The 13,626-nt window shown below is 37.2% G+C and overlaps 1 protein-coding gene across 4 annotated transcripts in view; it reads left to right on the top strand.

Annotated features, from left to right (window-relative positions):
* The window catches only part of ASZ1 (ankyrin repeat, SAM and basic leucine zipper domain containing 1), a 40,322-nt gene that overhangs the window by 9,080 nt on the left and 17,616 nt on the right, over nucleotides 1-13,626 (top strand). For 3 of the 4 annotated variants that reach the window (XM_071803336.1, XM_065846288.2, XM_065846305.2), the window contains exons 4-7: nucleotides 1,628-1,739; nucleotides 4,718-4,789; nucleotides 11,192-11,303; nucleotides 11,567-11,701. In XM_071803336.1, the coding sequence (XP_071659437.1) occupies nucleotides 1,628-1,739; nucleotides 4,718-4,789; nucleotides 11,192-11,303; nucleotides 11,567-11,701 (431 nt within the window). The remainder of the gene's footprint in view (nucleotides 1-1,627; nucleotides 1,740-4,717; nucleotides 4,790-11,191; nucleotides 11,304-11,566; nucleotides 11,702-13,626) is intronic. The other variant, XM_065846298.2, reaches the window with a different exon arrangement.

Genomic DNA, 13,626 nt, shown 5'->3' with positions numbered 1-13,626 from the left:
TAAACTAATTTTCTTTGTGATCTCTAACATTTTTTTCTTGAATTCTAAGGTGTTTCCTCCCCTTCTTTTCTTGCTCACGTGTATGAGCTATAGGTAGACCAACAGAATTTCCCCACTCTTTTATCACTACCTGAAAGACTGAATACAAATACAACCGCAGGTTCCTCCTAAATATTTTTCCCAGCTTAACAGTGCTTATCACTGCCTTTTTTCGAAGTCTTACCATCTTTCTCTTCATGTTGTTATTGATAGCCAGGTTAAACATTTTGACTGACAATCTGTCAGTGCACCAAGTATATTAATGAAGTGTTAATTGCCTATTTTTCAGAAGTTTGAGTGACTCTCTGAAACTAAATTTTTAATTTAACACACTGATTTATGTGCATTAAAACTTCTACATGAGGTGGTTGAAAATTAAAAGAAGGGATATAACAAAAACATTAATTTTAATGCAAAACTAAGATCTTTGGAGTGGTGGGGACAAGAAGTGATGAGAAACAAAGTAAGTAGAACAGATGGGGCTAAAGTGCGTAACAAATTTCTCATGTTTAAATACAGTAAATTCTGACCTCAGTTGAAGAATAAAGGTGTTCATATGTACACAGTCTTAAATTTCTACAAGAAAGTTAGAAAATATTCTGTAACACTTCATGGTATGGACTCAAGTAGGTACGGCTAAAATTATACTTGTTAAAACAAATTGTTAAAGGCATGTTTGAACCTGAGAACAAGTTTGTGCAATAAGCAAAATGGGCAGTTACTCAAATGGCTGTCTTGTAGTTGACTCTAGGGCCAATTAACTCACTGAAGTCCTTGAAGCATGATGCTTCCCACATCTCTGTAGAACTTTGGGGAGGGAGATCTCCCCTGTTCTGTGGGCAAACAGCAGTGGTGTACAATTCTGATTTGTGAGCAAAGGTGGCATGTGACACCCAGCTGGCTTCAGAGCTGGAGCAAATACGCTGGTTCCTCCTGATGAATCTTTATGGACTGTATAGATGTTCTTTAAATCCACATCTGAAAACACTTTTAATCCTCATCCTCTCACTACTGTGCTGTAGTAGTCTAGTTCAGTAACTTCCTTCTCCTTAAGCCCTATAATAGAGCCTTGTTACTTCAACTGTCTGTTGTATGGGCCTCTATTCTCCCTAAAATTGATGTTGCTATGTGTTTGTAATACATTTCATGCATTTTTTTTTTATCCATTGCAGTTAAATTTCTGTAAGCTGTTTCTTCCCTTGACTGTATTTTTGAGAGAGGTGAGGAGGAATGGGGAGTGAATCTACTGATGTGGAGCAAGATTTGAGAAACAAGCATCTATAGTTAAGCTCCTACTGTTTTTTCAGGGTACCTAAAAAGTATCCTGAACTTTGGTAGGAATAGATGCTTCACTGCTGCCATTCACTCTCATGTTTCTGAGTATCTTCTCAGATGCCTTTATCTTACCTGATAATTCTAGTGACTTTCACTGGAAGGAAAACAAGTTTCTTGCCCTTTTCTAAATATCTTAAGAGTATCAAACCCAGTTAATAACTCTAGCAACAGTAAAGGCTTTTAAAGGAACTTCTGGATTAATATGGTATTTACCTTTACATATGTAATTCTCTAACTGTAAGTTTCAAAACAGATAAGTACACTGTGCTGATGGCAGCATGTACTGCGCAAGCTTCAGAGGAGGTCATCTTGAAGACTGTAGAACTACTTCTATCAAGGAATGCTGACCCTAACATTACTTGCAGGTATCAAAAAAAACATATCTGTGAAAACATTGTAAAATTCAATATTAATATACAGAGACATCTTCGTAGACATTGCTGTTGTTGGTTAAGATGACATGTACTTCATTAGCTTTCTGCAACTTCTCTACTGTCTATGTAAGGAAAGATTAGTGTCCATATATTTATTTCTCCTAGTACAGTCATTCATCTGAGTAAATAAAACTATGATCAGTTTTATCAAATTCAAGTATGTTCCTCAGCTGAACAAGATATAAATTTAAGGCAAAAACTAATCTTAATACTTAACTAGACTGCAGTATAAGGACAAGAAATACATCCTCTGCCTTTTGCAGATTGTTTTGTCTCTTCTGTATAAGGATGCAAGTTAAGTCACTTAATTCATTATGTAATTTTGTGTCTTCCTTTTGAACTTTTTGTGGGTATCCAACTATTTTCCTTTCACAGACAGCCTCCTATGGAAAAAGAAAACTCTGTAAAGAAAATACACTTATTCCAGTGCAATCTGGAATAATCTATATTAGAAGGAGATTTAATCTTTCAAGAAGCAAGATGGTACTTGTTTTTAAATTACCACTTTAAATCTCAACAGTCTTCAGCAGTGCATTGTGGGATATCTGATTGCATAGTCTGATGCAATGTTTCATTTTGTATCAAAAAGAAGGAAATTCTGGGCTGGATAAATTGTCCTCCCTCTGCTGGGAAAAAAGGTATTGATTGAGTCATATTGAAACTGCTTGGTTTTCAACTAACTCAAATTCTTTTTTTTTTATGCTGCAACTGTTTCACCACATGACCTGAGATGCATAGCATGGACTGTAGCCCTCTAAAAAGAACAGAATTAGAGGCCTGTTGGTTCACATTGGTAGAATTGAGTTACTCTGGACCCTGAACCTCACTGTGAGCGTAGTACTGATAGACAAGGAGGAAACATAGTTGTGCTGAAGTGCCACTAATGTTTGGTGCCAAATCTGAATGCCATTCATTTATTCTTCTCAGAGAGGCTAAATATTATTCATGAAAGAAGAGAAAGCTACAGATTCTGAAATAATTACATATTGTTACCATCAAGTAGCTGGTTGTTAGGTTAAACATCCTGCTTTTAAAAATGGAGGAAGTCTCTGCATTATTAAACTTTGTCCTGGGTGTTTGAAAATGTAAGTAAGCCAGAGTGCAAAGCTATAGATTTATGTTTAGAAAGGTCTTTGGCTAAATTTTGGGGAGAAAAAATACACACACATATAGTGTCCAGCTGTGGGGTGTTTTTCACTTTTGCAATAGTAATCTTTCTCAAAAGATAAATGAGAATCAGAAATGTCATATTTGTTGCACACAAAAGTAGAAGTTAGATGACAAGGTCTGAATTTTTCAAAAATCTTCATGCTGCCTTTTTTGCTTTCCAGTATTTGACATCACTGCATGCCACTCTATCACTAGAACTGCTCGGGCAGCAGCTGCTACTTCTTGTGGGCTTCTTCCACTGTGTTCTGAAACAGGGCTGAAGCACATCAATCCAGGTTCTGTGGATATAAGGGATCAAAACAGACCCTCTGTGTGGCACAGCAGTCCCACTTCACCAGTTTCATTAGAGCAAGCAGGATGTTTTGTGAGGGGGCATCAGAGCTGTCAGTGAGTTGAGATTATTGTGAGAGTACTTCCTGTGTGTTCAGTTTACCACAGGTGTTAAGAAGTAAGCTTCACATTATTGGGCTGTCTCAACACTTCCCTTTTGTCTGTCAACAATTGGCATGTGTGTGAATGCAAAGTAGAATTCTTAACTTTGATATAAGGTCAAGTTTGGTATTTACCTTTCTCTATTGGGCTGTCAGAACAGCCAGTGGGCTTTTTTATTTCTTGTCATCTGTAGGTGATACACAGAAACTTGCAAATTACTTATTTATTTATTTGTTTTAGTTGAAGTTTTAGTTTATTTATTTAGTATGAAGTGTGCATGGAGCAAGGAAGGACTAAGGAAAAACAAACTGATTTTTGAAATGCAGTCTAAGAAAGAAGATGGGTTTAGGAGTCTGTAGGTTGATTTCTTTGCAATAGGATAGAGTACTGAGGATAGAGTATTCAGTAGAGTAACTTCTGATACTTTTGCTAAAACAAAATTGGGAACTGAATACTGATGGCTGTAAAAACAGTTTTGTTAACGCAAATGTAGTATGTCAAAGCTAACTGAAGAGTTTTGAAAGATGAACAAGAAGTAAGGCAATGGCTGGGTGAAACAAGAAGGCATTTTAAGACCTGCTCTGGATAGTCTTTGTAGAGCTACTATAGCCTGAGTGTTTCATTTAAGTGAATGCTACCTTGAGAAAATTTGTTCTGCTTATCTTGCATCGTTCGCTTCTCTTTTGCTTGAAAATGTACATTACATACTTTATCCTTTTATAAGGCCTGGAAATACTTAAGCAGTCTTTTTTTAAAAACCTCTTTTAACTTGCAGTGCTTTCTTAAAGGTTTTATTAATGTTAAGCTGTGATTTCATTACAGACAGAAAGAAAAGGCATAATGAACTGAAAACTATCACTGCTAGGATTACATGTCTCATAGGTTGTTTAGTAAATATGGATTTTAGTGATGACAACCTGCAAGTTCTTGTTTAGGCAGAGTCAAAGAAATGTAATGGCTTTGCCAGCAAGGAGAATGTATTTAGTTGCTGTTTCATGCCAATATTTGTTAGAAGGTGGTACAGGCAGGTGAATAACTGAAACCTCCTTTATTTTAACATAAGCTCTTTGTCTCTTGTTCTATATAAAATATGTGCAGGTTTGATTTTGTTTCTGTGGCTTTTTTTACCTCTTAAAATTTCTAGCACAATTTAGACCTGGTCAATGACTGAGCCTTCAGTGTTTCTGCTCTAAAATGGTTATGAATATTGTGTATGTTTAAAAAAAAGTCTTTAGAAAGTCTTCAGTATTTTTTTCTTAGGATGAGTATTACAAGAACTAGACCTTTGTCTGTCTTTTGTCATACAGATTAAAAGTTGAGAATGAAGCACACTGTCATCTACATGAATGCAGATGCAAGAAAATAAAATCACTGCTCAGGTCTGGTATTAAGTTGCCTATGTACCTTAACTTAGGATGACATTTGGAGAGTATCAAAATTTTGAAGAGTATCAAAAATGTTTTCAACATGAAAGTTTAGTCTATTTTGCCCTCTTGAGAAGATGATAATGGAGGGGGAAAATTTTATCACAGTATTGCCCAATTCATGAGGTAGCTCTATCTTCAGGTTACGTAGTCAAAATAAATCAATTGTATAATGCGTCAATTTTAGCAAGATATGCATTGCCACTGATAAGACAGTAAGTCAGCATTGCCACATAATAATTTCAAAGACCTTGACATTATCATTGTATGATAGTTAACCATGCCAAATGACAAATAGTACCTATCAGGTAAACAGGTAAAAAGGCAGATAGCCCACAGAAAGTGAATGCATTACAATGCATTTTATGGCTGGGGCAAGAAAATCAATGAATTTAATACTGATTGAGTCAAGATTTTTGATCCACTTCAGAGCAAAAAATACCTAGTGATGTTACGCCATATTAAACTTCAGGCTTTTCAGAGAGATTTTTATTCTAGCACTGTGAACTCAGGACAGAAAGACTTATGTTGAAAAACATCAGGACAGCAGGACTAGGTGTATAAAATCAGATGTGAAATTACATTTACCAAAGTACTGTTTTCATCTGGGATATATCCATATATCTCTTGTCTCCTCTTATCCAAGTTAGGGAGAAGTCAGAAGCATGGTAAATGTGTGAGTTTGGAAGAGTGGCTTTTAAATGTGTTGAGGCTCATTCATTTGATCTTTTGATAGGGGGAAGGAGTTTAGACACTGAAATAGATGATTGTACTTTTTCACAGCTAGTATTGACTGTACAGTGGTACCAACAGGCTTTCAGCTGTTGACCACTGTTTCAAGGCACAAGTAAGAAATACTCACGGGCAGCAGCAACATCAGGTGCTATTTTTAACGCAGGGATTCTGACTATATACAGTAGTGTCTTGGAATGTCACCTGAGCAGCCTTTGTGTAAAACAGAAACAAAACCTGCACTGAAATCCATTAGCATTATATTGGCAACTTTGCATCATATATTAAACTTCCTGTCATTGCCACTAGCTTACTCTGATCATGGGTTATTTGCATAGAATTGGATTGATTTTTTTACATGACAGAGAATTGCTATTTCATTAGAAAGATGGAGTATGTGCTGAATTTCTTGACTGGAGACTTCACCCTCACTTTGAAAGTAAAGTTGAAAAAGGTCTGAGAAGTTTCTGATTCTGTGGATAACTCATTTCTTTTTCTACTTTATGTCAGAGTGTCCATGTCTCCAGCTGAACCAGCTTGCCTGTAAAAATTTGATGGAGTGAGGACGTGGGAAGACAGGGCAGGATAATTGGGAATGTCATAGCATAGAGTGCTGCCATCCCTGTTGGTAATTTTTACGCTAATTCCTTTTATAATCACATCCTTTGCATTTTTCCAGTTGTGTAAAGATAACTTTGTAGCTGTCTACCTTCCCACCTCTGTGTGCTGTAGAACTTACACAGATGCCTTTTTTAATTTTAAAACAAATACATATACAATGAGTGCAGAAGCAGAAAGGTACAAGAACTGGCAATCTAAAATGAAGCTTAAAACTAGGGCACCTGAAACTAAGCAGTCACCTTTTCCAGCCCAGCCTTCTTACTAGAGTTGTATGTTCCATTCTCCTAACATGTTCTGCTTCAGTAATGTAGAGGACTGTACTACCTTGCTCAAGCAGACAATGCCTGGAAAAAGAATCTTGCAGCTCACAGTGCTCTAAAGTATGTTCTTCCAATACTATTTGTTGTATAGGATTTCCCACCTCATAGCTTAAAGCTTCGATAAACCAGAAAACAGGCAAGTAGCTTTCCTTCTGTTGCTGTGGACACACTGTTAACTGTGTCATTTTTCAGTTCCAAGCTTAATATACAGCACTGGTGTGGTGAAACTGGCTCCAAAAGCTTCTGAAGATGCCTCCTGGTTATCTGAAGCTGTGTTCAGTCTGCGGATCGATAGACTAAAATATTAGTGTCTTATAGCATCATTCCCTTTGGGATCTCAATAAGAAAAGATTGTGACTAAACTCATACGGTTAAATTGTTTTCTACCTGCTGTATTTTTTTCTAATGTTAGTGATACACTGGTCTAGTTAATAAACATATATCCAGTTATGAGACTTTACGTACACCTTATACTTCTCCAAATCACCAGCCTGAAATGCTGAATTATATATATATGTATGTATATGTGTGTGTGTATATATATATATATATATGTATATATATATATATAATCTCTCGATGGCAGGAAACCTGTGTTTAGATGGGAGTCATCTTCTCTTCCTCTTCTCCCCTTCTGAAATTTCCCAGGAAGATGAACTTTGTTTTGCTTGAGAGTGTGCTCCCAAACATAAGAACGTGTGTGTGTTAGTTGTGGTGAGTTCTGCACCACAGCCTCAGGTGAGTAGTAACAGACAGTACTCAGGACACTGTTCAGTGAGATAGGCAGCTACCACCACATCACCTGGTTTTGTCACGGCACAGGGTTACCCAGGCTAGGAGGCTCCAAGTGGTAGCTTTTAGGGCTGTTCTGTTCAGCTTGCTCTTGTGATTATGTTTTGCCCCATTTTTTTTGACAGAATGAAGGTGAAGTGAGCCTGTAAGAACCTCTGGTTGTGTCTTTGTGTAGGTGTCTCGAAATTTTGGATGGCCCTGAAAACTGAAAGACCTTTCAGTTTTGTCTTTTTCTCCAACTTTAACATAAAAGCAGAGAGACCTAAAAATAAAAACAAAAAAACCCCTTCCATTTGCATTAAACCAGGGAAGAATTCCTTGCTTTTTATTTAGGTGCTGCATAGCTGGAAGCAAACATAGTTGGAACAGACATCATGCTTAATCAATAAATTGCTTATATGCCTTTTAAGATTTTTGTTTATTTATTATCACTGGAAGTATTGTGTTCATTATAGGCACAGGTCATGTCGCAAGTTGTGCTGTACAAAAGGACTTTGCAGGTGTTTGGACAGGAAGGTCACCTGCAAGCCAGATTGCTGAAGTGCAAATGTCTTCAAAGTTCCTCGATGTCGAAACAATTCTTCAGATCTTTTAGCTGGATGGTTATCGCTGTGCCTTCTATGTACATTTTTAGATCCCAGTGAGATGTACCAATACATTTAATTTCTTTCCAACTTTAGTAAGAAACCGTGGAATTGGCACATTATAGCTTCTTGTTGTATTTATGGGGGTTCTTTGCAGGGTTAGAAAAATCAGATTTGTTTTCCTTAATGCTCTGACCTCCCTCTTGTGGACATACATGTAAATGGACCTTGCATTCTGAGGTGGTGCCTGTGCAGCTTGTGTCCAAGACATTAAACAGTATCTCCTCATATATAGTGGTGCGTAAACACGATTTCAAATTTATGCAGCACTATATATGTTTCTATCCTGAAACAGCTGGTAGCCTTTGAAATTGAACTCGAACATTAAAATTGAATACTTGAAGTACTAATTGCATATTCATGTTAGTGGACCTTCTTAATTTTAATGTCATGTTTATTGGGCTTTACTTAAAAATGGAGAAACTTTTTCAGGGACTTTAATGCCAGTGAGTTATTGCCCCGATTTCATATGCGTTGTCTGCAGTACTGTGCAGCTGCAATAACTACCTGATGTTCTTTACAGACAAGACTGTTCTGTAGCCTCTGGACTTTTGTTCAGTATTTTTCCTTTGAAAAAGGAGAAGATAATTTTGAGTAGCAGTGTGAAAGTTCAAAAACAAACAAAAAAGTTGAGAGCAGAAGAAATTAAAATGAATACAGGCATGAATGGATAGTCAGATGTAAATACTTCAAAGATGATAGCATGGGAAGTCTGTCAAAGGCTGCCTCCTACTGAATAGAAATTAGGGTGGGAGGGAGTGTCTGCATTGGGCAAGCAAGTTTGATTTCTGTTGCTATAAATTATTAGGTTGTAATCAACTTCTGTTCATTCTTTAAAATATAGATCTTTATCTGTATATGTCTAGATATCTGTATTTTGCCATCTCATCATTTGTTAAGTTACAGGGGCAGATTGTAGAGGCTTTTTTCTCTATTTTTATAGTAATCTTCGTAGGATCACAGGGTAATTCAGGTCAGAAGGGACCTCAGGAGGTCTGTAGTCCAACTTCTTTCTTAAAGCCACCTCCACTGACATTGGACCTGATTGCCATCTGGTCTTGAAACCCGCCAAGACTACAAAACTTCTCTGAGCAACCAGTTCCACTGATTGACTGTGTCCCATGGTAAAAATGTCTCCTTATCTTCAGTCAAAACTTCTGCTTTTGCAGTGTTGATGGACTAAATTAAATTATAAACTGATGCAAGTCTTTTCATTTCATTAACAAGTTCCTTTCTCTTATTGACTATGTCTTGAAGGCCTGCTTACTTTTTATTTTGCTTATCTCCAAGTAATTGATTCCCCACCTCCCCCAAGACTCTTTCAAATTTGTAACATGGCTGGATTTTTTTCAGTGCACTTTTATCTGTGTTTGCATAAGACAAAGTATTATCCCTTTGTTAGTGAGCAATAACAAGGAAAGATGAGCAAAGCCCTACTTCTCTGAGTACTCTGGAAAGAAGCAGAAAGTCTTTGTTTTAAGACAACTGCTTTGGTTTCCATATGCTTTTCGAGGTCCCTCTAGTGGCCGGTAGTGAACTTACTAAGAAACACGATAATGCAAAGAGTGATCCTCCCCTCACATCCTGAGGAGATAAAATAATCTTTTGACAGCAGATTTTTGACACAGAGCTGTACGTAAAAAGCAATACATGATAGTTTTTCAGGAAAAAATATTTCATTTTAAGATAGAATAAATTATAATTTAACATCCCTAGTAAAATATTTTAGCTTTAGTCTGATTTCTTCATAGCAATCAGAAACTCCACATCTTTGTCTTCCAGTACTGCATTTTTTTGAATTCTGCAATCTTATTTCACTGAAGAATAAGTGTTGGCATCTGGAAACATACTTTTCTGACAGAAGCTTTTGAGCAGTGTTTTTTTATTCTTTCAAAGCGTTCAGAGCAATTCACAATGGCTTCATCTTATAAGCATCTTAATAGAAGCATAATATCAATAGATTGTTGTCATTGTGGTTTTGGCATATTAAAATAAAGGAAACATAATGGGAAAGGTGGTGTCTGTAAGTGTTTGTTTCTTCAGCAACTGTAAGAAATAGTTATACACAGGAGAGAAAGCATCAACACATACGCTTCTAGGAACAGAAAACAATAATGGGATAAAGAACAAAATATTTTGATATGTATTTAGTTTTAGTATTTTAAAAGTTGAGATTTTAAGTATGGTACTTGTATATAATTCTCTGAAGATTGCTCTCAGGCATACTGGGGGGGAGATTGGATGTTGTAAATCTGTGTGCACCCTGTGCTGTTGCATTGCACCTCTGCATCCAGCAAGGGTTGTGTGACCTGTCATTCTTTTACTTACATTGTTTTTACCAGAGAGGGTTTTGCAAGCATGTACATAGTTGTTGTTCTTAACATTAACCCTCTTAAATACTTGATTGTGATTTACAACTTGCCTGCCAAAAAACTGCATATTTCTTTTCATAACTTGGGATTAAAATTAAACTGCGTATAGAATATGTCACTTAAGCTGTGTCTTTTAAAAATAGTTTTTGAAATAAAAAATGCAAGTCCCTGCCAATTTTTTTTCCTGGGGGGAAAAATGGGTGATATGCTGGTATTCTCTGCTTTTAGTAGGACAGAAGCTACAATCTGCAGTTATGTCTATTCCCTTCTCATTAAGCTGGTCCATGTGCTAAATGAGAGGCTTACTGCTGGGCCTGTAGTAGCAGCAGGAGGGATGGCCTTTAAAAGAAATGGTTTTGTATAGTTCAGAACCAAGACAGAAATGGTTTATTCACCAAGCTACCATGTTTGATAGCTGGGACATGTTAAGGTTATTTTTTTAATGGTCTACTTGAATTTGGAAGTGACAAAGGATTGTGGGCTTATTTGTTTGTTGTTGCTATTGTTTGGGTTTTCTCTGAAGTATTATCAGCCTATATTCTAAAATCCTGGAAGAGACTGTTTTAGTTTCCTCTAAGTTTCTTTCTTGTGAAGGACAGCAATTGACTTCTTGACTTCATTTAAATCAGGGAATGAATGCCAGCTCTTAAAATATTTAAAAATTGCTAACTGGATGTAAATGAGTTGCTGAATCTGTATGTTCTGTTACGTTGACCTTGTGCTGAAGTGTGAATATGGTGTCTTGAGGTTTCATCCTCTGCTTAGTTCTTCTATAGAACAGAGAATCTTTACAGAATTGAGTTGCTCTACTTGATAATGCCATTGGATTTTGATATCTTGAAATATTTTTTTTTCACTCATCCACTTTTCTTTCAGGAAGCAAATGACTCCACTGATGTATGCAGCTAGGAAAGGATACCCTCAGGTCGTTGCACTTCTTGTTGCTCATGGATCACACATAAATGCCCAAGATGAAAATGGGTATTCAGTAAGTTATTTACTTCTGTGTGTTGTAATTAGTGATACAAACTTTCAAAAGCAAGAACGCACAAACTTGTTTTGAAGTAGAGCTTCCTCAGAAACACTCATTGGTATATTCTGCTTTAACACCGCTTTGCGATTATTATGCCTTACATGTCTTTGTCTCCAGATTCTGACATATAAGAACTTGTGAGTATTGCATTATTGATTGAACCTCTGTTCTTTTTTGCTCCATATCTGGACTTGGTAAAATGAAGTTGTTCTTTGCAGGCATTAATATGGGCAGCACAATGTGGACATAAAAGTGTCATTTTTAAATTGCTCGAGCTGGGAGCTGACAAAAATCTGCAGACTAAGGATGAGAAAACAGCAGCAGAGCTAGCAAAAATCAATAAACATTCAGAGGTATTTCTTTTCTCTTTGAAATGTAAATTCTGTGGTTTTTCTCAAAAATCTGTGCACTAATTGTATAACTTTCTGTAGAAATGTTGCTTTAATAACTAAATTATAGCAGCTAGTTGAATACTTGTGCTATTACATCTATATAGACTATTTTCTGTTACATCCCAACTTTCCACAGGGCTCTAAGTACTATAAAGTTTTTGAGAATGTTGATTTTTTTTCTAAAGAATCCTTGAGTTCAGACTTAGAATACAGAACAAGGGATAGTTTATGTTAATAATGTTGATATGAGAAGCAGAAAAATGATGTGTTGGTTTTTACCTGTCTGACAAAGTGTGTGAGAGAATGTGGATATCAAACTAATTTGCAGTGTATAGTTTCTGACTGAATTTGGAAGTGAAAGACTAAAGCTAAAATGAGGGGGAAGTTGGTACCAACCATCTTGAAAATCCATTTGTGGGAGGGAAGAAGGTGTAAAATAATGCGAATTGGACATCAGATCGTTGGAAGAGCAGCCACTAATTATCAATGTAAGGAGAACACTGCTGAAGTCAACATATATACCCCTAAATCTGTTTACCACTGGTTACCACATGATGCATGCTAGATCAGTCAGACCAGATTTCTGTGTATTTTGCTTTCAGTTGCTCCTATCGATGATGTGGCTTTTTGCAGCGGCTCTTCAAAAATGTATGTGAATTGTAGTTCACTTTAGAGCTTCTTTTTCTTTCTGTTTTTTTTTTTTTCCTGCCAGACTCCAGGGCTAGGCAGGAGCAAAAATGATAACTATGCACAAAGCTGTCAGTGTGGGCTGGCAAGATCAGTGTCTGAGGCTCAGTGATCTGTTAGCTCAGGTTACTGAAAGGAGCTACAAATGCTTTTTGCCTTTGATAAATGACTTGTTCAACCATATAATCTTATAACACAACTTTGTCTGACATGGAGGGAATACAGGTTCCCCACACTTGAGAGGGTAGGTCTTGCCTCTTGACCTGTGAAGCGGTAACTTTCATACAGCTATTTCAGAGTCTTGCAGATGATATTGAGATATTTAATGGTCATGAGCTTTCTCCTGCTTGGGGGTCTGCCCTTCAGGCTGTTGACAGTCTTGGGGGTCTGCTCTTCAGTCTGTATGACAGATTGTCATATAGACTACGACTGCAGAAACTGTATCTGGAAAGGGAGATATTTTTCTTACGTGTTGTACTGGGTTTGGCTGGGATGAGGTTATTTTTGTTCCAAACAGCCCTTATGGTGCTGTGTTTCAGATTTGGGACCAAAACAGTGCTGACAACACAGCAGTACTTTAGCTGTTGCTGAGCAGTGCTTGTGCAGTGGCAAGGCCTTCTCTGTTTTCCCACTCTGCCCCTCACCTCTGGCAAGTGGGCTGGGGGTGAGCAAAGGGCTGGGAGGGGGCACAGGCAGGACAGCTGACCCCAGCTGACCCAAGGGATATTCCATACTGTAAAACATCATGCTCAGCAATGAAATCATCGAGGGAGTTTTTCCAAAGTAGCTGTTGCTTAGAGACTGGCTGGGCATTGGTCTGCTGGTGGGAGGCAGTGAGCGATTGCCTTTTTTGCATCACTTAAGGTTTTGGGTTTTTTTTCCCCTTCATTTATTGAACTGTATGTATCTCAGTTCATGATTTTTTAAATTTTTTTATTTTTTCCTCACTTTTACCCTTCTGATTCTCACCCAACTTGCTGGGCTAGAATGAATGAGTAACTCGGTAGGGGCTTATTTGCCAGCCAGGACCAACTCACCACACATACCTGTATGTGTATGTGTATATAAAACCAGCTAGTCACTTCAATTTCAGGCAAGTGGTTTCACCATTCCTTTAGGTTTACTGAGGTTCTACTTGTTTTGCTGGATTTTCTAGTAGCTATCTCAAAACTCAGGGGCAATTCAGTTTCTGGAATCCA

This window comes from Patagioenas fasciata, chromosome 1 (assembly GCF_037038585.1).
Source record: "Patagioenas fasciata isolate bPatFas1 chromosome 1, bPatFas1.hap1, whole genome shotgun sequence".
Taxonomy (NCBI): Eukaryota; Metazoa; Chordata; class Aves; order Columbiformes; family Columbidae; genus Patagioenas; species Patagioenas fasciata.
This window is presented reverse-complemented; position numbering and strand designations above follow the sequence as displayed.